The 25,747-nt window shown below is 40.2% G+C and overlaps 1 protein-coding gene across 1 annotated transcript in view; it reads right to left on the reverse strand.

Moving 5' to 3' along the window:
- TRIM29 (tripartite motif containing 29) overlaps positions 1–25,747 on the reverse strand; it is a 59,518-nt gene that overhangs the window by 24,497 nt on the left and 9,274 nt on the right. Inside the window, exons 2-5 of the mRNA XM_075838917.1 lie at positions 25,252–25,347; positions 10,202–10,435; positions 7,027–7,213; positions 142–234 (exon numbers count right to left, since the gene is read on the reverse strand). Coding sequence (XP_075695032.1) covers positions 142–234; positions 7,027–7,213; positions 10,202–10,435; positions 25,252–25,347 — 610 coding nt within the window. The remainder of the gene's footprint in view (positions 1–141; positions 235–7,026; positions 7,214–10,201; positions 10,436–25,251; positions 25,348–25,747) is intronic.

Below are 25,747 nucleotides of genomic sequence, written 5' to 3' on the forward strand. Positions count from 1 at the left end.
CTAATTCACAGGCTGCATTCTTATTAATATTTCTTATGCCCATACTTCTATGTGTAGATGACATGAATATTTAAACTGAAATGTTCAAGTAGTTTACTTAAAATTACTATAGAAACTATAAAATGAAAAGTAAAATGTTACCTTTGACATTAAATAGGGAGCTGAACCTTCCAAATGAGTCGCTTGGTGGAGTCCACTCACTCGCGAGATCTTTCATCATGTATCTGTTCTCTACTAAAACAAAAGTACAGCAGATTATGTCACACTCATTGCGAAGTAGACTCGAAAAGTGATCTTAAAGAGTATTCCGATTTAATAATGTTATGCCTATTTCTAGGTTATGCCAGTGATCAGAACTCAACTAATCATGAGAAAAAAGGGACCGGGTCCCTCCAACTTATTTCCTGCAGAGCAGAACTGCCGACTGCCCAGCTGCAACACAGTGAATGGGTCTGGATTGTAGTTCCCTGGTCGGGAGCGCTGCTGTGCTGGGGAATACTGTATAGGAGCATCAGCACTTAACCAGCGCCGCTGCTCCCTCATTCTGGGGTTCAGTGGGGGGGGTACCGGCAGACGGACTCCCTCCGATCAATAAGTGATTGCATATCCTAGCAATATTTAATCACTTAGTATTTTTTGTAAAACTTCTTTAAATTCAATCTGGTAAAAAATGTTGACGATTTTTACAGAGTTACTGTAAAATAATAAGAAATCATACAGTGTAGAATGTTAGAGAACAAGTAAAATATAAAAATTGAAAGAACATAAACGCTTCCATCTCAGATTCATTTTTTACACAATGAGCATACATGAAGAAGAGGAAACCTATAGCAATTATTAAAATGGGACCTACTCCAGATACTGGTTTAAGCCACTTACTGGGTTACAAAAGCCAAGCGCTTGTTTCCCTGTCTACACCCTTCTTACATGATCCTTATACATTTTCCAACTATTCAAATATATAAATACTGTTTGCTTCTGAAATATCATTTTGGTCCTATATGTTTGTTCAATCTTCTTTATTTTAATCCAACTACTTTCTAATATCCTGCACTCTATAACTATGGATTCATATAACATTGTCATTGTTCTGTCCCTATTTTTTAAGAAGTACAATGTAGCTGTCAAAAATAGATGTAACTTGGTAAAAATGGATGAAGCCACAAATTCCCTCTCGACAATGTTTTTTTTAAATTTTCATTCTATATCAATTTTGAACGATTTATTTATTCATTATAACATTGTTCTTGTTTATAATCTTTCATATGTATACAAAGAAGATAACTCAAATGGGTGAAAGCATAAACAGTATGTGACAAACTGTAGCGTCTAAATATTCATCAGCAGATATATTCAATGTAACGCCGTCCACTTTATAAATTTCTTTGCGCAGCCTATATATTCAATGTAAGGCCGTCCACTTTATAACTTTCTTTGCTCAGTAGAACTATATGTATATTCTATGTATAGTATCTACTTTTACCCCAGCATTTTATAAGTGGAAGCTGTAACTGTTTATTTCCATGTACCCATGAATACAGCCATTGAAGGGTGGAGAGCTCATAAAATATTTAACTCTTTCTTTTACGATTGCTGAGCTTACATGCAATATTCACTAAGGGTGAGGTGAGAGCTGCCATACACAGTGGCATGTCTTACTGACACCTACATCCTCGAGCTCTGCAGAGTACTTTGATCCCCTTTTCTATGAAAGAAAGGAAGGACTTTGTAACTGCCGGCAGATATTCCAATAATGTATGTTTATTAGAAACACTCAATATCCCTATGCATGGTCTAAATATTGGCCTGATCATTGAATGGTACGGAAATATGGAACTATATCAGTAATGCTCTGTTCTGACAAATGGTAAGCTGCCGGCAGAAGCAGCATGAATACCCTTCATGAAGCTAATCATGACCTTCATGCACGGAATGTTATTAACCAATTAATGTTCAAATATGTGAAAAATGCCTGATAAACTGAGATCAAATGGGGTTCTGTCAATAGAGCGGCACTTATTATGCCAGCATTGCACATCTGAATAGGCGTTCTGGCATTGAGATCAATGATACTAGTGCCTGGATGAGGGCTTTGTGCCGTCTAGACACATAGAGATGAAAGTATCCCATCTGAGACTTAAGGGGGTTTTACACAGGATGATTATCGGGCAGTCGAGCGTTCATATAACGCTCGTTGACGATAATTGCCCTGTGTAAACAGGGGAACGATCAGCAGATGAACGAGCAAACGCTCATTAATCTGCTGGTCGTATCGTTTTAAAAAAAGTAAAAGATTATCGTTGTCGGCGGCACATTTCCCTGTAAACAGGGAGACACGCTGCCGACATGATAATAATGGATGGGGACGAGCAATCGGAGTAACGACCACTCGTCCCCATCCATAGCTCCGTGTGACTGGAGTAAACGAGCGCCGATCAACAATGTCTCGTTGATCGGCGCTTGCTGCACTGACCGCTTAATAAAAGAGTACCAAGTTAAAGTAATAGCATACATGTAATAGCTAACACTTTGTATCTCTCATTGTTGACAACAATTCTGGCCTTTGACATAAGAGACAAAAGAAATTCCTATTCTTTAATGAAGGCTTTACTTGCATGCATTTCATACGGAGCATTATCCAAAAATCCTCTTAACCTTCATGTTTAATGTTCTAGTATGATGCAAACAAAACACTGGAGATGAGGATTGAACTTTAGTTCTTCACATTGTTAATCAGACCATTGTTCTATAAGGTCAACAAAGAACTCAACTTTCTTCCATTATAAAGAACATAAAATAAACATGTAAATGTGTGGATAACAAGTAGCATTGATTTACTACGATCTAAACAAGAACGCAAATGGTCATCAAAATGATAAGATTCTTCGGAATCGGTAATTATCATAAATTTTATTCCTTGAATTGCATGGAATAGCTTTGATTTATTTTTTTTTTGCAAAATATGTGTGTAAATGATAATTCAGACAGATCCTAATGACTATTCATGATGATGTCTATCTGATTAAGGCCAAAATTTATGTGGGTAAGCCCAGACTTATGGTTCTCTTACACGGCATGATGTGGGCAGTGTAAACGAGTGCCGATCAACAAGACAGCTCGTTGATCTGCGCTCGTTTGCTCCTTTCACAAGGAGCTATGTATGGGGACGAGAGCTCGTTACTACAATCTCTCTTCCCCATATACAGGGAGATATGCTGCCGACAACGATAATATTTTCGGCATTTAAAATGATACAATCAGCCAATGAATAAGCATTTGCCCGTTCATCGGCTGATCGTTGCCCTGTTTACAAATGGCAATGATCGGGGAAGGGTGTTCTGTAAAGTACCTTTTAACACAATAATATTTTGGTCAAACATTTCTGCTGATTAATTTTTTAATATATATTTATAGCAGTTTGAGTTACAGAGCCCCAAATCCTTGACATAGAGTTAAAAGATAAAATTATGTCTTCCAGCAGATGCCACTAGATGGTGCTTACTGCATATTATGTATACATTGAACTCAATAATAACACAGTATGCAGTAAGCATCTAAGCTCCCTCTAGTGGCGCCTTCAGGCAGTCAGCATGTTATCTTTTAACTCTATGGGGGAAATTATTAAGACTGGCGCTTTATACGCCAGTCTTAATATTAAAAAAGTAAGTTGGTATAAAATGAACCTAATTTATTAAGAGGCGCACGCCTTTTAATAAATCAGGTGCATCTCTGGCTGTCCATGCTCCAGAAAATGAAATCTATGCCTGCCATGAGCTGGTGTACATTTGCAGGAATAATTTACGCCCGTATCTGGTGTCAATTATGACAAATTTGTCAAGCCGCGAGTGGGCACCGCCCATTTTTTTTAAGTCTCGTGAGCAGCACAAACGTCACAATTTCTACTCTAGATTGCAAATTTTGTATAATTTACGACTTTATAAGCCAGGAAACTGGCGTAGAAAAGTTAATAATTGCCTCCAAAGCTTTTGCAGATGGTTTGAAACACTGTATCAGAAAAACAGAGCTCCAACCATTACAAAATATAGATAATTAATCTCCACAGAATTTTGGACCTATTTACTGTAGATGTTACAGCTGTTTTGCACTAAAATCATTCACCAGCACATATCCACTATTCCACAGTTATTGCAAAATTACAGAAAGCCAAAGAAAGTAAAAGGCCAAGTTCACACAAGATATAATAGTTTTTTAAGGTTTTTTTTTGAGGCGGGGTAGGGTTTAGGGGGGGGGGCAATCCAGAAGTGGATCCCAAAGAGAGGACAAAATAAAAAGGAAACACATTTTGGCAAAAAAAATAAAATATAACAGACATCAAGAACTGCCCTGTGTGAAGAGATGGGCTAAACATCTTCTTAAGTAAAATGTATCCTACTAATGAATAAAACAAAAATAGTCTAACAAAACCACCCAAAAGAAAACTAAAACCCAGTTCAAAAGCTTTTGAACATTTTAAAACTTGCATAATTTAATTTATTCTGAATCACTTTGCTTTTCTGAGTTAATGATCCTTATTTTTCAAAAATATTATTACTACCACAAAACCTATTTCATTTCCAGTCTGTACGAAGAAGGAAAGTGAATAAAATTATATTACACAAAAAGTTTCTGAACTCATCAAAATGAACTTAGAAAAGCAATTAAGCTACTCTGCAAGACACCTATTTTCTGCACAACATCCTGGGAAATAAAGCATAGCAGATTATTATGACAAGACCTCATAGAAAGGAAATATACCTACCACATAGAATAATGAAATCAGTTAGAATTCACCGGGTAGATTTATAGATGAATTGGCATGGGTAATTGAATTGTTATTAAAGTATTTTGGTATCTTAATTTATTATGTAGTATTTAGGGTCCAAGCTCTGTAAAATTATTACATAAAATTTCAAAGGATATGGATAGAATTGTTTTGGGGTCAGATTCTAATAAACCAGCCATCAGATATAAAATGGGCCGAACAAATTTGTGCCCCGATTGCCATAAAAAGTTGTGTAAGACCCTGGGGTCTTCTTCTTGAGGACGATTTGTGAGCAATGTGATGAATATTGGAAATTCACAAATTAATTTAAGAAATGAATTGTATAGCTGTCTCAGCACGCACTCACAGCAATGGCTGCCTCTGCCTTGCTAACTAACACACGGACACTGACTCCTATCTCTCTCTAAAATCTATCTCTCTATGAAATTATTCTAAACTTAACTATCTATTCTCTAACCTCTTTTGCACACTAAGAAACACACTAAGGCACACGATCGTTTGCGCATCTTGGATGTGAAAAACTGCAGTTTTTCACGTCCGAGGTGCATCCGTGCTTTTCCCTGTGGGATGCGTTATCACGCAACCCCCATAGACTATAGTCTATGGACGGATGCGTGAAGCACTAAAAAATAGGACATGTCCTATTTTCTCACGGACTCTTTACACGGTCCGTTGAAACAACGGCCGTATGAACAGCCCCATTGAAATACATAGGTCCATGTGACGGCCGTTGTTTTACCGGCCGTCACACGGACGTATTACTCGTTTGTGTGTATAAGGCCTAACTGACACTAATCCACAATCTATCTGTCTTTTACTATCTCTCACTCTGTCTGACGTCCTCTCTCTCCTATCTGTATCCCCACAAGTGGGCAGCATTTCCTGGTCGGGCTGTTAATAGTGGCTATGATTCATATGATGGTCATCTACTGAGTCATCAGTGACTTACATCGATACCCATCCTGATTGGCAGTGCTAGAGGGACGTCTGCCTGAAGTGTATTATGAGAAAGCCCGCCTGGCTGTTGCCCGAGCTCATGTGATGCTACTTCTCTGTCTTCTTGTCTTCGTTTGAACTGTAAAATATCTGCCGCCATTTTGAGCGATTCATGTGGGACGAATTCCTAAAGTTTTGGATTTGTGAAAACCCCAGACTATTGGGAAATTCATAACGGATTCAATTAGTGTAAAATCAATTGGTTCATTTCTAGATACGGACTTTAGTACTGGAGTCAGTGGGCCATCTAACTATATAAAATCATGACCTAATATACTGTAGGTCAAATTTAAGGTTGACAATGTTCTCCCTATAGATAATGATCAAGTACAACCATTCATAGAAATAATGTAAAAAATGGCAAGTTTTAATATGGGCACCAAAATGGGAAACTGTTGAATGGTCCAGGAAAGTGGCTACATATTCCACTAACTAGAGCGGAAGCAGCAAACACTAGTGATCGATCCGAGCATCTGTGGGATTTATGTTGAACCACACACCAGGCTTTAACCTTTACTCTCAAATAGATCAATATTTCTGTGGAAAACTACATGTTCAAAGACTGGATCTAAAAGACGCTGCTACACTGCAAGCATGGGTGTATAAGCCTCGGTTTACACTGACGTCAAGACTTTAGTTTCTGACAGATCCATGAGGGATCCTTTTTTAACAAAAGCCTAACAGATGCCATTAATTTTAATGGGGTCCATAGGTGTCCGTTTCTTTCTGCTGGGTAGAACAGCATTGCAAGCTATGCTATTCTGGCAATACAAGCAATGTAAACCTGGCAGAATGGCACCCAAGCTATTGCAAAAATAATGGAAAAATTGCTGTTATTTTTGTTTTTGAAATGTGAAAAGACAATCCCTCACATACTTGTGATCTAGTCATGATAGTAACAGTCTGCACCTTGTACAGGAAACTTTTATTACACATGTCTACATTGTTGCAACACTTACTGATTGCAAGAAAAGACAATACGCTAGTGAATACAATGTCACTTACTAATAAGTAATTAATTTTACAGCGCTGTCACAATATCTAAAAGCAGAATGAGACGTGTCACAGAGATAATACAAACAGTGAAAATAAAAACAGAAGTACTGCTCATGGCAACCATTACAATTACCATTATCATGAATATTACGAAATGAATACGAGCACGTGAGCTGTTCCGTAGAACAGCACCACTGGTTTTCCTCTACAGTGGTTCTAATACTTAATCATCATAGACAAATCTGACTTACCATTCTTTTCAACCAAATTCCGGTTAGCTTCCATTTTACAATATTTGTCCACATTTTTCTTTCCGATTGTAAGCAGTTCTTCTCTTAAGGCGCCCATCGCTTGGGTGAGCCTTTCTGCCTCCATTGTCACAGTATAAGTAGGCAGTGGGGGTATTGGAGGGGCATTTCTAATAACAATTTGGAACTCCTGGGAAAAAAACATATGAAGATTTTACTGTTAGATTTAAAGTTAAATAACGTATAAATTAAGTTATATACAAAATAACATATTCATTGATCTATAGTAGTATATATATGTATCTTAACTAGCATCTATATATGCTAGCATCTTTATCTTAACTGCCGTTTACTTAATGCCATATTTAAGGCCATTCAAACGGTGTAGTAACAGTAAATGTGGAAAATATCTTCATAGTAGAATTCCCAGAATTTATTTCCTTTAGGATGCGTTCACCAGTCCGTATTGTTGGTCTATGTTTCATCCATATTTCTACTTTCTTTCTACTGAGAGTGAATCCCATTTATGTCAAGAAATTTATGGATAAAACATAGACTAAATTTACAACTGTGTGAAATAGTCAGCATGTTTAATGCTTGCAAGGCCTGTGAACTGTAGCCCTAAAAAATTTGGAGCGTGTTTTATCTGTTTTTTTTTCAGTTAAAAGCAAAAACACTAGCGAAAGCTATTAAAACCTCCAGTCTGACAGGTGTCACCATACATCTCAATGGGAACATCAATAAATAAATTCAACAGAGGTTTATTTTGTAGAACATGTTAAAGCCTAGTGCACACAGATCCCGAATATGGCCTCCATAGAATTCTATGGGCTTATACTGTACCTCTGATTTTACACAGAGGTTTTTTTCTCACGGAATCAAAATCAGGGCATCAAGTTATACTCCCCTAGAAGCTTGATTCTAGTGGAGATTACGTAGTCTTACCGAGGCACCACATGGCAGCACTGGTCCATACTGCAGACCCATAGTGCGGCCTGTGCACAGAGAACTGCTGTGCGTATAAGACTCTACAGTGGTGCAAAAAAAAACAGCCTCACGCTTCATACATCACGACAGTCAGTAAATAAGGTTAAAAAGTAAAATAGGCACAAAAATAAATCCGCTAGCTCCTGCAGATGAGCTCCTTTACAACAGTGAAGCACACCAAAGCATCAGAAGTGTTCAGAATATCTGCTAGAGATGAACTAATCGATTCTACATGTTGAATTCCAAATCTTTCGGGGTTCGTGGCGCTCGAATCACAGCAAAATGGCAGCCGTCTATGACCAACGGCCGCTATTTTATAGATTAGAACAAGGTTCACATGACTTCGGATGGACTGCCTCATAATGGCTTGAAGAAAACCTTCCCAAATTGCCCTGCAGTTATCGTTCCCGCTACTCAAATATGTTACTGTTACTTTGACATTACTAATGCTGGCTTGGTGTAAAGAGCTTGAAAGGGGTTAGATACAGTCCTAGAAGACTTTAGAAAGTCAGACATGAGTTTTCAGAGCAATCAAGGCACTTTGGATTTGCGGCTAATTTATTTGGACCAAATCGTATTGGACGGTCGATTCTACCGAATCGAACCCGAAGCAAATTTCAGAAAATTCACTCATCCCTAATGTCTGCATTTTTAGACAGACAGGTACTCATATGCAGGAAATCTTGTGCTCAATTATGTAAAGATGCCTGCAATTGTGTCACCTGTGTTACAGATACAAGCAACTAGTTTTTTGCAAGATTTCTAAATCATAGCACAGAACCGCTGAGGCATCTGAAACTACAATCTTTAACTCATCATTTTTAGGATCAGAATTGAGAATTCTCTTTGTTGCAAACAATCAATAATAAACCAACATGTTAGAAATCCCATTAACAAGAGAGAGGTCTTCAATACTGGAGTAATATTGTATCTATTCTATATTGGAAGTCAAGGTTCAAACCATCCCAGACTCTGAAATCGTTATAAGGGGTGGGTCTAATGACTCAGGTAGCCCTAGGGACTTGATGAGTTGTTGGCCAACAAAGTCAAGGGTCCCTTAAACTTAACAGTGTCCCTATAACAGTGTCAGACACAGTGTCTGCAATTCAGATTTACTGATATATGGGCAGTTTTAGGTTTTAGGTGGTAATTTACTTGATAAGTAGCACCATTTTTTTGCTAGATCTGACGATCAGGTTATCACCCTCTGCACCCATGCCTTTTGTCCCTCCCTGAATGCCCTATTCTCATTTACACTGTGAGTGCCTAATTAACATATACTACACATAATTAACATATGAATACCCATTGTTTGTGTGCTTATATATACATTTTCCCTTCAGCAGGTGTCCCTCACCCACTGTGCTCATATGTAAATTTGTTCTGGTCCGAACAGGTTGTAATTTTGAAAATAAATGTGATCTGATGTTATATAAAGCCTATAAAAATATTTTTCGTCCGGCATAGTACAAAAACCAAGAGGGAAACCGATGATAAAACTGATAGTGTGGTCGTATGTGGTCAGTTTTCTGTCAGTTGTGCCGCTGGACATCCCTGAGCCGGACAGAGAAAAGTTGCATGCATGACATTTTCGGTGCAACTGTTATGTGTGAACAAGCCCTAAAGAATACAACTATATTATTACGCAGTGGTAACAAGCCCCTTTTTCCTCCCCCATAAAACCCCATTTCTTCTGGGGAAAGTAACTTTCTGATACCTTCTCAGCCTGAAATATTGGACGTTGATCCAGGGATTTATTATAAATTCCATATTTTGAGTCATGGGGGAATTTCTCCCATAATGAGGCAAATTGGCTTCCACCTCATGCAGGTTTTGCCTTCCCCTGGATTAACACGGGAGGATTATAGGTTGGACTTGATGGACCGGTGTCTTTTTCCAACTTTATCAACTATGTAACTATAAAGCTAGGGAAACTTGCAAACTATTGTCTTAGGGTTAACTCTGTTACATGCCAAATGAAATGACTGTTCGATTCTTAGATGTTCACATTTCACATGACATTACTAATCATATTCTGAACTGCTGTAGGTACCTAAGGAAACTTAACATGTAATATTGATAGAGCTGATGTATAATTTCTTTACATTACATTTTACAATGTTATACTAGCGCAGAGGGTATGATGTTGGCATTTATATCCCTATTTTCTGTAAATAATGTATGAACTCACTTGTAGGAAAAGTACAGCATCTGTGGTATGTAACAGCTTATCTCCATCGTGCTGCTTGTCTTGCAGTTGATCTCTTTTTACTTGTAAGTCATTTATAATTAGTTCGATGAGGTCCACAGAAGCTCTCTCCTTGTGCTCTAGATGTGCCTTCACCTCCTCCTGTTGTTTCTGAAGCTCCCGTATAAGATCCTTGAAGCTATGGTCAACAGCAGACTTTTGGTTGGCTGTAAAGTTCTAAAAATAGAAAATATAAAAAAAATTAAAATTACATTCAATCATTAGGTTATGTCCCCAACAATATTAGCATATTCCTCTTCCATCACAATACAAGGGTATTCTGCCATGAGTCATGAACCTTTGTCACCTCCATGAGAATACAGTTTTTATTAAGGTTTAAAAGGAAATAAAATAAGATCTCTAGAGTAAAGGCCCTATGACACCGGACGATTTTGGCCAGTGCAGCGAGCGCCGATCAACAAGCCAGCTTGTTGATCGGCACTCTTTTGCTCCTTTTACAAGGAGTTATGCATGGGGATGAGTGGTCGTTACTCCGATTGCTCGTCCCCATACATCCCCATACATTATTATCATTTTGGCAATAATGGGCAATGAGCGTTCTATGAACGATCGTTTGTCCGATAATTATCCAGTGTAAAACGCCCTTAAGGCTTGCTTAGATGACTAAAAAGAAACTGTATTTTAATGTCCATATCCCAGCTGCAAGTTCTGCTCCACCATTATTTCCAGTAAACTGAGATCACCAAAGAACCATTTGGTGATCTAAGTTTAGGTCAGTAGAACGGTGAGGGTCCTGGTCTTCTGGCTATAATATGGGCATTAAGAGTCTCCCTCTCCTCTGTCATCCTCTGTCTCGTCCACCCTTTTGTCTCTCTCTGTGTCTCATGCTGTCTCGTTCTCTTCTTACACTTAGCGCTTTAGTTTCCTTTATGGAACGGTCTATTGGTAAAAGTAAGATGTTGTACACACAACGATTATGAACTCCACACCAATTTCCTATTTCTTTTATTTCAAATATGCAAACTTATATGAAAATGCAGATGAAATGTTTGGATACTTGCAGACCAAAGTCAATAAGTGTATTTGCATGTGTCCTTACTATGAATTATTCACACGGGGCAGAATGGGGCTTGCAAAAATCAATGCAGATGCTGCAGAAACAACCCAATTTAGAATAGATTTTTCATTCGCAGAAATGTCTGCAATGAACCTGCCATATGTGAACATACGTGAACATACACTTAGGCTACATGCACACGTTGCAGAGTTTGGTGCAGAAAATCTGCATCAAAACTGCAGGTAAACGCAGGTAGTTCCACAGGTAAAATCCTCACCTAATAGTGCCTTTTTTTTATACCGTTTTTACAATTTATAGTAGGTGCGATTTTATGCTGCGAATTTTGGTGCGTTTTTAAAAAAAAAACAAAAAAAAACTAGTCAGATACAATTTGCATGCGGAAACGCAAGATAAATTGACATGCTGCGGATTTTAAAATACGCATCGCAGGTCAATTTACATGCAGAAAATCTGCAATGTGTACATGAGATTTCTGTGAATCTCTTTTGCATTGCTGGTACTGTATTACGCTGCGGATTTGCTGCAAGAAAATACGAGTGGCAAATCCGCACGTAATAGTCATAGTGTGCATTTGGCCTTAGACTCCAGGCCCATGATATGGACCATTGGTAGTGTACTTTTATAATATCCTTTAATACAATCTAATACAAGTAATTACAATGCTAAAAAAACATCAATTATTTCTACTATAGGTTTGATGTCTGTCAGGCGCAATAGTTACAATAGTTACCATTATTGTATATTTGTACATTTGCACAAAGTACAATACATTTTACAAATTAATTATTGTGATAAATATTACAAGTTTTAGAAACCCTACATAAAATCCACCATCTCAGTAGACCATCAACAGATCAATAATCAATAAAGACACATACATCGGGAAAATACTCCCGATGTATATGTCTAATGTGCTCATAGACTTCTATTAGCCAGACGTATCCCAAAAGACTGTCCTCTTGACATACATTTGGCCGGTAAATATTAGGTTGATTCAGTGTATTCGACTACAACTTTATGACAAAAAAAGTATTTAGTTTTTTTACAATGAGAATTAAGGGCAGACGTATGCCTCTGTATAGTTGTGCATTAGACACATCCACCTTCTTTACAGAAGAATCTGAAAGGTAATGCTGAAACATTGCAATCCTTAGATATCATATCAGTTAATCACAGTCACAAAGTTGAGATGCACAATAATTAATTGACTGGCACAGCTCGTTTCAACAAATATGGTTGTCTGCCAAGTCTGGACTGGAGTTGACTTAACCCCAAATTAATAACAATTACCAATCACTGACATGTCCATCTAATATATAAATATCTGATATCAAACTATGAAATGGTATGTTCATCGCTATGTCATAAGGAACCAATGTATTCTATTATATATAGAGACAGTCATAGGCATAGCATTAGTATTTGCAGTTCAGGTCATTGATTGTTGAGTCTAGTCCATTGTAAACCGGTCTGTTATGCCAGGTATCTATGGTATGAAATCCATTGAGTAATAAAATCTTTTAAACTTGGAGAACGACTTAGTTATTACAGCACACACTCAATATATCACAACCTGCCATGTTTCTATGCATTTATTTTCTAACTGCACCATTATATAGCATATCTGCAATGTACTTAAAATCTTAAATCTCATGTTCAGACTAATCCAGCTCCTCACAGAACATATTTTTTTCCTCACTGTGCTTGGTATCTATCTAGACATCTATCACTGCCATCAACGGGTCATAGAAAACATTTATACACTTAAAAACTGTACCTGGTGAGAAGAGTACAAGCTATAGTGTCAACTAGGTCATCTGGTTGCATTGCAGACGCATCTCGGCTGGACAGGGACCCCTATGTGTGTCATTACCATTAGATCTTTCAGTTTTCCCAGTTGGATCAAGTTGACGTTATACCTTTTCCAAAATAGTTTTCTCTTTAGGATGTTTTGTCACGCTACTGATTTGATTTTAAAATTTGAGCTACAGCTGCAGTCCACATGAATACATTGAGTTGCATGCAATCTTGTGGACTGCAGCTGTCACTCAAAAGTTAAAATCAATCAGTAGCACTGCAAAAAGGGTAGGTGCAGCCCTGGCCTTACCACGTGTTTGATTTTTGGAATACTCTGGTTAAATTTAATAAATCATTGGGAGAAGATAGGAAGGACACAGTAAACAATGTTGCTAGCAACAATAATAAAGACAAACAGATGTAGGCAAATAAGGTGTTTGTGTGTGTGTGTGTGTGTGTGTGTGTGCGCGCGCGTGCGTGTTGCCTTGCCTTGCCTGCCTGCCTACATTTATTAATATGGTGAATAATAATAACAAAAGGTCATAATCAAGCAGTGGATCCGACAGAGGGACCATATTTTATATATATATATATATATATATATATATATATATATACTAGTAAAAGTACCCGGCCCTGCCCAAGTATAACGTGTCAGTCTGTCTGTTTGTGTGTTCATTGAATTTGTTCCAAGGGTGCCCAGGAGTCTAATCCATGCCTTCGTATTTTCCTGGTTTCTGGGGAAATCGCTAGTAGCCCTTAATACCCCGGCAGTTACACACTGTTTATTTGAATTTTAACTTCCTAAATACCTAACAACTAAACTGGTAGGAAATGGAGTAATAAAACTGTGACAGAGCCTGTTGATTAACAACATTGATAGTTTTATTACTAGTTGGCCATAGACTATGGTTGGATCATAATTGAAAACAGCATCATGCATGAAAGCCCACTCATTAGCATGCTGAACATGATGTGCTCTATCAGCTTGCTGACTAGCCTGGGTTCGAGTAGGAGTCTCTGCGCTTCTGGGAACCACCTGTGTGATCTGTTGCTGAGAGAGCCCAAGTTTGCTGAGGAGTTTCAGCAGCTCGAGCAGCAGTATGACACATTTGATCAGCTTGCAGTTGGGCAAGAGGAGTCTCTGCTGCTAGTATTGTAGCTTTTCTCCTGGCCATCAGTAATCTGATTGGTTGCTATGGGTAACCACTCCACTTTACCTTCCCATCTAGGATTATCTTGTAAAGTGCACTACCTGCCAGTGGCATAACTACCGCCGTAGCAGCCGCTACGGGGCCCGCGGCATGAGGGGGCCCGTGTTGCCCGCCGGCACGGGCCCCCACCATGGCCGGAGGCTACGATAGCAGCTGCTACAGCGCGACGCCGCGGAACACTACCGCATAGCAGGGAGGTATCTCCCCGCTCTGCCATTAAACAAAAGACATGTATCCCCTATCCACAAGATAGGGGATACATGTGTGATCGCTTGCAGCGATAAGGAGAACGGCGGACTGAAAGTCCCCTAAAGTTCTCCATCACAAACCTCGGACTTCTGGGGTCTGTGTCGGCAGCTCCGTAGAAATGAATGGAGCGCCGGTCGCGCTTGTGCGCATGCGTGACCAGCGCTCCTTTCATTTTTATTGAGCTGCGCAGACGCCGGAAGTCAGAGGTTAGTCATGTAGAACTTCAGGGGACTTTCCGCCCCCGTTCTCCCTATCGCTGCCAGCGATCACGCATGTATCCCCTATCCTGTGGATAGGGGATGCATGGCGTTACCTACAGGGGGGGGGACTCTGCATGGTGTTACCTACAGGGGGGGGACTCTGCATGGCGTTACCTACAGGGGGGGACTCTTCATGCCGTTACCTACAGGGGGGGGACTCTGCATGCCGTTACCTACAGAGGGGGGGACTCTGCATGCCGTTACCTACAGGGGGGCTCTGTATGCCATTACCTACAGGGGGGACTCTGCATGCCGTTACTTACAGGGGGGGCTCTGCATGGCGTTACCTACAGAGGGGGGACTCTGCATGGCATTACCTACAGAGGGGGGGGGGACTCTGCATGGCGTTACCTACAGGGGGGGACTCTGCATGGCCTTACCTACAGGGGGGACTCTGCATGGCGTTACCTACAGGGGGGCACTCTGCATGGCGTTACCTACAGGGGGGGTTCTTCATGGTGTTACCTACAGGGGGGGACTCTGCATGGCGTTACCTACAGGGGGGGACTCTGCATGGCGTTACCTACAGGGGGGACTCTGCATGGCGTTACCTACAGGGGGGGGCTCTGCATGGCGTTACCTACAGGGGGGGACTCTGCATGGCGTTACCTACAGGGGGGACTCTGCATGGCGCTACCTACAGGGGGGGGGACTCTGCCTGGCGTTACCTACAGGGGGGGACTCTACATGGCGTTACCTACAGGGGGGCTCTGCATGCCGTTACCTACAGGGGGGGGACTCTGCATGCCGTTACCTACAGGGGGGGACTCTGCATGCCGTTACCTACAGGGGGGACTCTGCATGGCGTTACCTACAGAGGGGGACTCTGCATGGCGTTACCTACAGGGGGGGACTCTGTATGGCGTTACCTACAGGGGGGACTCTGCATGGCGTTACCTACAGGGTGGGGTTCTTCATGGCGTTACCTACAGGGGGGGACTCTGCATGGCGTTACCTACAGGGGGGACTCTGCATGGCGTTACCTACAGGGGGGGACTCTGCATGGCGTTACCTACAGGGGGGACTCTGCATGGCGTTACCTACAGGGGGGGACTCTGCATGGCGTTACCTACAGGGGGGGACTCTGCCTGGCGTTACCTACAGGGGGGGACTCTGCATGGCGTTACCTACAGGGGGGGCTCTGCATGCCGTTACCTACAGGGGGGGGTGACTCTGCATGCCGTTACCTACAGGGGGGGACTCTGCATGGTGTTACCTACAGGGGGGGACTCTGCATGCCGTTACCTACAGGGTGGACTCTGTATTGCGTTATCTACAGGGGGGCTGTATGGCGTTATCTACAGAGGGGGCTGTATGGCGTTATCTACAGGGGGGCTGTATGGCGTTATCTACAGGGGGGCTGTATGGCGTTATCTACAGGGGGGGCTGTAAAAAATGCACTATCTACAAGGAGGGGGGTTGTGTGACACCCAGGGGAGGGGGGGCCCCAGTCAAAAGTTTGCTATGGGGCCCAGTCTTTCCTAGTTACGCCCCTGCTACCTTCTACTGCCAGATAAAAACATCTTTACTATAAAAGCGAATGTCTGTATTCGCTTTTATAGTATTGGATCGTGATCATGTGATCTTCCTTTTGCAAGAGACTTATGGATGAGCTAGGCTTGGTTGTACTTGGCGCTGTGAAATGGAGGAGATGTAAGTTCACATTTACAGGTGATTCGATTTCACAAGAATAGCCAGCACAACCCTGTAATAACTGGTTCAGTTCCACTACATTGCACTACAGCTACATATTCAGCTAGACAGATTTTAGTACGGAAGAGGGTAAGCAGCTAAATAAGACTAAATTATGTATGGCAATAAAATATCCAGATGTTGAAGTAACAAAGTATATTACAAGAATGAAAAATAAGAACGCTTTTTTAGCTCACCCCTACTGCTATGGGTCTCTTGTGTAGCACTTGGATTTACGCTCTGGCTGACGTGTATTCGTAGGAAAAATAGATGTTGAATCCAGCGCTTCAGAGTAAAAAGTCCAATCTTTATTTCTTATTAATTAAAAAATTGTACAGCGACATCAGGGGCGAGTGTAGAGAGTTTCTGACGGTTCCTCCGTCCTTACTTATGGCTTGTGTGTGCTGTAGAACAAGTCCCATATAGTACAGGTACCCTATCAGATTCGAACAGTATGTCTTTGTAAATTTTGTATGTTTCACATTTTTAAGCTGTTTTATTTGTTAAACAACAAGTCTCATATAGGTCTGTTAAATGCATAGAGTATAGTAGCCCCCAAATAACCTAATATATAACAGTAGGATTAGGGTAAATGCATCTGTCACATGTCCGGCAAAAAGAGCAGCTGACCGGTCACATACTATCCTTACACAGGGGTTGTATAATCAGGTCAGATAGACATAGCTCTGCTTAATGACAGCGCACACCTGCATTTTCGATCAGGAGGTAGGGCAACGTGTTAACATTGGGACCAATAGGACGGCGATACATCACTGGACACTCCCCTCTAAATGTAGTGTGATGCACTCTACTAGTCATAGTGGTGCATGCCAAGTAATGGGAGTTGTGATGTCACATGTTGAAGACAGACCAATTATATTATGTTATGTGACAAAATATTTCCCACCCCCTGGTTGAATCTGATAGGGTACCCGTACTATATGAGATGTATATATGTTCTACAACACACACAAGCCATGAATAAGGACGGAGGAACTGTCAGAAACGCGCAGACTCTCTACACCCGCCCCCTTTAAATGTAGTTTGATGCGCTCTACTAGTCATAGTGGTGCATGCCCAGTAATGGAAGGTGTGGTGTCATATGTTGAAGACAGACCAATTTTTTTATGTTATGTGTTGACGCAATCCTGGCCAAAATATATTAGACTGAAAGTTTTGATGGATGTGTCAACTGACACCCGTCCAGTACACTTATCCAGATCCAAATCCATTAGTTATATCGATTATATCGGAGAGAAGCAGGACACAAAGAGACAATGCTTGTATACCCCAAAAATATGCTTCTCTGATTTATTGATAAAAATGCAATTACAATCTTTCAAAAGGGGAGTAGACTTGAGGTCAGCCAATTGTTTACAATGTGACGTTGGCTCTATCTCAGCCAATGACATACAAAGGGGAGTTGTTCGTGCTGAGCCAATCACAAGTGTGAAAAGCTTTATACACGTAAGACTACAATTTCCCATGACATGCAACGTCACGGACTGATAGGTCATAATGTCCCTACGGCTGCCATATCACCAGCCTATTCCCCGTAACAAAAATGGTAAACAAACTGTATTCCGAGCTGATATGGGGCGGCATACTCAAAAGGACTGGTAAATATTTAGCTATATTCTCCATAACAAGGAATCATAACATTAGCTAAAAAATAAAAATATATAATTCTAGAGACATTTTAAAGAAATAGATGATTCTTGAAAGAAAATGGACTCTTTCATACAAGATGCAAGCTGGAGCCACATAACCATACTTTCAGAATGGAGTGACATAAACACATTTTACTCACGTTCACATTATGTCACACATCTGATAGGGTACCTGAACTATATGAGACTTGTTGTTCTACGGCACACACAAGCCATGAGTAAGGACTGAAGATCCGTCAGAAACGTGCAGGCTCTCTACACTGACGTCGCTGTGCAATTTTTTAATTGATAAGAAATAAAGATTGGACGTTTTACTCTGAAGCGCTGGTTTCAACTTATATTTTTCCTATATTACAACAACTAATTTGATAGCACAGTTACATTTTAGGATGATTTAGTGATGTTTAGCAAATATTATTTATTATAGGGAAGATCATAAGTACTTTTGTGAGGCTTCTACGTTTGCAAATGACTATATATCTAGTCTCATCAACACGGATGATAAACTGGGGAATGTTCTGTTTTTCTCTGATACAGCTAGACTATATGAAAGTATGAACTTCATGGACCTTTTTGTTTTGTAAACTAAATAAATATGAAGCTAATGAGCACAAATGCTTGGAAAAGGTTCTGCAGTAAAAAAAACACAAAAATAAAAATAAATCTATAGTTTTTTTTTTTTTTTTGTTTTTTTTACGTTTCCCATGGAGAGAGAAGTCAGAAGTTTCCCACAAGTTTTGTGCTCTCATGATGTCTCCAAACACTAGATCTGGATATGCAAAATGGTCCAAGGCACCGGCAGCTACATTTTTCAATGCTTTATTGTGCAGCACAAAAGCACATAACAGCGACCTATCAGCATGCAGGTCTTCCTCAAGCTAAACATATAAAGCCTGAGGAAGACCTGCCTCCAGAAACGTTGCTGTTATGTGCTTTTGTGCTGCACAATAAAGCATTGAAAAAAAATGTCACCCATTTAGAAGGTTAGAGTCCTGGAAGTGCCTTGGTTAGAATTCCGTCTTAGTCGTCTGACAGGTATGCTTGAGAAAGGTGGCGGTCCCCCGAAACGTCGCACAGGTGTTGTCAGACGCCGACCCTCCACACGTGTTGTCTCTGCTATCAGCGAAAGCCCTGGATCTAACTGGGAAGACTAAAACTGAATTCTAACCAGGACACTTGCAGGACTCTAACCTTCTAAATGGGTGAAAACATCTTTTGTACACATTTGGCAATTGTTATGCCTTTGTTTTCTGTCAATTGACATGAAAAAATATTTAATACAGCTTTCTACATTTTTACGCTTTTGTCTGAATTAGTGCTTGTTTTCTATAGGATCTAGGTGGAAACCAGTCCCGAGTTAGCCCGCCTCGATCTAACCTGGTTCACACCATACCTATTTGGATAAATCCTAACACTAGATCTGGCTAAGTTGTTCTACAGCATGAATCTCGAGATTTCCGGTAAATGCACAACAGAATGTTATTTAGGGCTTGTGTGCATATATTCCTGTAATAAGTATATTTTATCATCTTTACCTTTGTGCACTAGGAAACCCAACTTCTTGAGATTGGTGTAAGTCCATTTAGCTCAGTATCTATATTATTTGATTATGTAAGGGCCTGTTCACATCACCGTTGCCCTTCCATTGAGGGGTTCCGTCTGAGGTTTCCGTCGGGTTAACCCCTCAATGGAAAGGCAAACTAAAACTTAAGCTTCCGTTTCCCTCACCATTGACATCAATGGTGACAGAACCATTGCTAAAGGTTTCCGATTGTCACCGTTGTGACAGGTTTCCGTTGTTTTGGCTGAATCAATAGCACAGTCGACTGCGCTATTGATTCTGTCAAAAACTATGGAACACTGTCACAATGGTGACAAACGGAAACCATTAGCTAGGTTTCCGTCACCATTGAGTTCAATGGTGGGGGAAACGGAAGCTAAGGTTTCCCTTTGCCTTTCCGTTGACGGGCTAACCCGATGGAAACCACCGATGGAACCCCTCAGCGGAAAGGAATGATGATGTGAGCACAGCCTGACCTGAAAATCCAGGCCAAGACTTGCACAGCACCAAGGATTTTCCCGTGGAGGCTTGTAAAAGGAGTGGGATGCTCTAATAGTATGTTTTCAAGGTATAACCTTTAATTAAATGTAATAACACTGCTCGCTGTTATCTCATCTGCTGCCTACTGCATATAGATTCATAGATGTTATAGGGGAACATTTATGAACTTTCAATGTCACACTAGCTCAGCTGTCTCGGCTCTCTCCGTCAGCCCCATATGCATTTAGTAGAGCGGCAGCGCACATGCGCAACCACCGCTCCAATTAAAATCCTGCTCACTACGATTGTGCATTGAGGAGTAACACGGGCCCTTAGTGATCATACATTTATCACCTATCCTTTTGTGGGAAAAACACTTTAAGTTAGGTATTTTCCAATTATGACAACAGAAGTGGCCCCTAAGCCGACAAATCTGGCGAATAATGAGAGGTCAGTGTGATGTTAAAAGCAATTAGTGGAAATCTATTCTATTGGTTCAACCATCTAAAATATAAAATCACAAGTAAACATTGGGGTAGAGTTAATGAGACTGGCATTTTATGCGTCACATGAGGCCTGCACGAGTAAAATGTGACAAGTTTATTAAGAGGCTCATGCCTCTTAATAAATTTGTCGCATCTTCAGTTGTCTGTGCGCCACAGAGCAAAATCAATGCCAGTTAGGAGTTAGCTAAATATATGCAATTATAGTAAATGTGTCGGTCTTTGGGTGGCCCCACCCCTTCCTCTAAGCAGCTCCCACTTTTTAAAGTCCTGTGATTGGCTGAAACGACACAAAAGTCTAAATTTTTCCCACAAATTTGCAACTTTTGTGCTGTTTGTGACTCTTTTAAGCCAAAAGTCTATATAGTCCTAGGAAATGCTTCTAGAACTATTTATATGGGAACATTCAGGAATTTCTACTGATGTCAACAGGGGATAAAGAGCGCAAAAATGTTATACCTAGATCAGGCTGCAATTTTTAACAAAAGCGCATGCCCATAAAATACACAGGCTGCCCTCAAATGGCACAGGGACGGATCAGCAAAGCCTTTCCCATAATCCGATCCTGTCTTTGGCACTAAAGATAAGGTTTCTGCATGGAGACGTAATGTGGTCATGTGAATGGCCCAGTAGTAGAAGCACAGGGTGTATATGGAAATCAAACTTTCCCATTTACTCACAGGTAAAATCTGAATGCTGAGGGTTCATTTAGTTTTTTGCTCTTTTTACATGTGACTGCTCTATACAGATAAAATAAATTGAATTTTTTTTATACATTTTCTGCCTGAACTGTTTTTTTTAGACAGACCAAACTATTGTTAGCAGCATCCGAACAGCAGATAATCCAGATAAGCGGCTCAGCGTGACACCCTTTAGGAAAGAATCATTCATATAAATGGGAAAGCTTTAGTTAAAAGAAATACAGCGCAGAGGGACAATGTAGTAGAAAAGACTTAAAGGTAAAAGAACTGGGGGAACTGGACATCAGTGGAAAAGTAAAGATTAATGTCAGCCTTTGTGATCAAAATTGTAATAATGAGAATTCAGAATAATACGACCAGCAGTAAAGAAGAGGATTAACAATAGGTAGCAATAGGTTACAGTAACCGATAGCAATAGGCATTAAAGTATTTGGTTATTGTAACTGAAGTTGAATTGTGGCGAGTGTAGAAGTACGAGTGGGATGGGAGAGAAGACAAGCATTAGAAACATTTTTACAGATTGTCTTCAATGTAACCACTAGAATTTTCCATTTACTACACACATAAGTACATCGCTGCATAGTTTAAACTAGATCTCTAGATTTATATTTATAATACGTAAAAAGTGTACGAAAACTCTGAAAAATTAGTCGCCCACTATGAAGCTGCGTCCACTTTTAATCACGCATTCGTATGTGTCAGAGAAGTGGCGCAAGGGTATCAAAAATATTGGGACAGATGCACTAATGTGTCTGCAGCTTAAATATGTTATAAATTGTGGTAAAATCTGGAGCATCGTGGCGCAGTTTGACGCATTTCTTGTTAATACAGATGTTTGTGCCTCACTAGACACTTTTTAACATCTTCGCGCACCACAACATCGTGGTGCACGGGGTGATATAGAGGGGCACACGCGCTGAGACCGCTCCATACTCTGCAGGTGTCAGCTGTGTTTTACAGCTGACACCCGGGACTAACGGCCAAGAACAACGATCGCGCTGTTCCTGGCCGTTTAATACCTCAAATGCTGCAGTCAATCTCGCCTCAAGCATCTGAGGCATTAAAAAGAGGGGGCGGCCCCCTCTGGCAGCTCATCGATGCCCCCACAATGTGATTGTGGGGTGCTGATGGTTGTCAGGGCAGCCGAGGGGCCTAATGAAGGCCCCAGGTCTGCCTTCACTCTGACATTGCGGACAGAAAATACGCAGCAGAATACAGTAGCAGCAAAGTGGGTGAGATTTAACTGATCTCATCCACACTCTGCGTAAAATTTCCGAGCAGAAATTAACCTGCAGTGCGTACTTTTCGGATCGCAGCATGTCAATTCCTGCTGCGGAAAGTGGATTGAATTGCTGCGTTTTTCAGAGGAGTTGTCACCATCTCCCAGCATTGAGAAAAACGCCGCAAAATACGCACCATTTTCTGCAGTAAAAAACTAAGGACATGGTGTGGTTTTTCCGCAGCAGAATGTCTGCTAGTAGTAACAGAAATGCTACATAAATTTTCAGCAGCAATTCCGTTACGTGTGGACAAACCCTTAAAGAGGCTCTGCCACCACATTATAAGGGCCCTATCTTCTACATAATGTGATCAGCACTGTAATGTAGATAACAGCAGTGTTTTGACCTATTTTAGATTTATCCTAATGACTTTCTTAATAGACAACTGGGCATGTAAGCTGTCATTTGCAGCGTGACCTCGCCAGATTACGCTTGCTGTGCTGTAAATCCCACACAAACGTTACCGAAGTGTCGGGATTGTGAATAGACATCGCATCCTGGCTGGAAGTGATGTCTATTAACTCTCAAGACACTTCAGTAACGTTAATGTGTGACTAAGTGACTGCACATCATGATCTAGCAAGATCACGATGTGCTGAATAAATGAATGGGGAGAAGTGTATGACGCTGATTGGTCACTGATTGGTCAGCGTCATACACTTCTCTCCACAACGCCCACTTGGTCAAAAACACACCCAGTTATCTATTAAGAAAGTCATTAGCATAAATCTAAAATAGTTCATAACTCCGTCAAAATTGATCGTTTTTCTAAATAAAAAACACTGCTGTAATCTACATTACAGCGCCGATCACATTATGTAGAAGATAGGGCACTTATAATGTGGTGACAGAGCTTCTTTAAGCAGAAGCCTGTAAAAATGACAATATACTGCAATACATTAGCATTGCAGTGTATTGTATCAGCGATCTAAAGATCCCTGGTTCAAATCCCCACGACGGACTAATAGAATGCGTTTAAAAAAAAAAAGGTAAATAAAGTTATTAGTAGTGAAAAAAAAATATTAAAACTTTAAAAAAAAAAACTTTTGCCTTTTTTCCTCTAAAGTAATGTAAAAATGTTTAAAAATAAACAAAATTGGTATTACTGCGTCCGTAAAAGTCCAAACTATTACAATATTCCATTATTTAACACGCAATTGAAAGATGTAAAAAAATGTATTTTAATTTCCAGCTGGAAAACATCGGAGGACCTATGTCATTATCACGAAGAACAGCTGCTCCATATTATCCACCTGCTATAAGATGGGCTGTAAAAGTTTTTTTATGCAACTGACTGTACTGTGGTCTGTTATTACTGATCATTTAATACTTATGAAGAAAGTTGGCAAGATAAACACCTTTCTTCTTGGCTTAGTTTCACTCATAAGACCTACAACAATGTTCTTTACAACTTATGCTGAAAATCCTTCTCTGCATTGTACTAAGGCAGGTGTGCGCCTGAAGCTCAACAGTATAAAATAGTTTAAGTGTTATTCATGTATGGGAAGTGTGACACCTGGGTGAAAAATGTACCTGCATAAATGTCACCTACAAAGTCTTACGCTGGAACACTCTAAATTATATGCAGAAAGTTTGGATAATGCCAGAAATGCAGGGTGAAAAGTTAGAATAGCTGTCAAAGGTGATCTTCTTCAGAAGTGAAGGGACTCCACTTACACAGGTGGAGCACATAGGTAAACGTCACACTGGATGTACTTTTATTATGTCTCTTATGATTGGACTAATGATCTCAGGGATCACGTCTGCAGCATTGGGGGAGGGTATATTATTTCGTTAAAAATTGTGAATGGATGGGGATGTATGTACAAGGGCTAAGGGACCAAATAGTAAAAACACGATTATTGTTACAGTTGCTATTTTAGTTCTGTTTTTAAAGAATCCATTTTTAATAGAGGAAATATAAAGCAGAACACATGATAATGGATGACTTCCATTTCAATCCATTTGTCAGCTTTACTACAATGGTAAAAACAACAGAAAGCTGTGAACCTTTGTATTGCACAATTAATTTTTCATTTGTAGATAGATCGATCGATCGATCGATCGATAGATCGATCGATCGATATTCTTCACTGCTTGCTGTCAGACTATGTATTAAATATTTGACCCCCAAAAAAATAGAAAAATACACCCGTCCTCTCTGCTGTTCAATATTCTATTCCCTACTATGTTATTCAGGTGGTGACAAGAATTCTTGGTTCTATTGCTTTAACCAGGATACAATAGATTCAGCCTAATGCAACCCAAGAAGCTGCGTAACATTTTATCATATTAGGAACAGTCAGGTTCACCAGCTAAAAGCAGAAAGCAATGTCTTTAATAATCCAAATAACGTCTTTAGGAATGTTAAAATGTTCTAGTAAGACTTCTCAAGCGCTGTCACTGGCTGATCATGCTGATAAAATACAATATATGCTGTTCCCTTTGTAGTGGGGCTGGTCCTGGTGTGGGTGACAAAGCTTTCAAGACCATGGCTGAATAAAATGCAAAATCAAAGCTTTAAAATAATGATGACAGTTTTCTTACCCTAACACGATCTTTCTCCTTGTGCCATCTCTCCACCTCATCATCTACATCAAGTAACTGGAGGTGAAGCTGCTCCTGGATTTCAGACAGTTCTGTCTTTAATGGAAAGAAGAAGAAGCATTAGACTCGATGTATAATCATCAGGTCATTATCCTGTAGATATGACTTTATGCAAAGAAAATCCACAAAATCATCTTAAGCTTATAAGTGGAATTATTTGTTAGACCGGACACTAATACGTAGTTTACAACTATAAGCTGGTATATAAACAGTGAATATATTGATATCATTTCATGTCTATAGACCCAAGTCACATGGTTACTTCACTTGTGCCATGAGATCCGTAGCCAAGTGCCATGAGAATTTTTGTTTTTGCACGTCTGAAGTTGTCCTGTAGCCAGAGCCAAAACAATGTATTATTCATTAAAATAATAGTTTATTAGGTCCATGTTTCATGACCAGAAATGTTGAATTGAGGACGACCACAAGACGTATG

Source organism: Rhinoderma darwinii, chromosome 10 (genome assembly GCF_050947455.1).
Source record: "Rhinoderma darwinii isolate aRhiDar2 chromosome 10, aRhiDar2.hap1, whole genome shotgun sequence".
NCBI classification, from domain to species: Eukaryota; Metazoa; Chordata; class Amphibia; order Anura; family Rhinodermatidae; genus Rhinoderma; species Rhinoderma darwinii.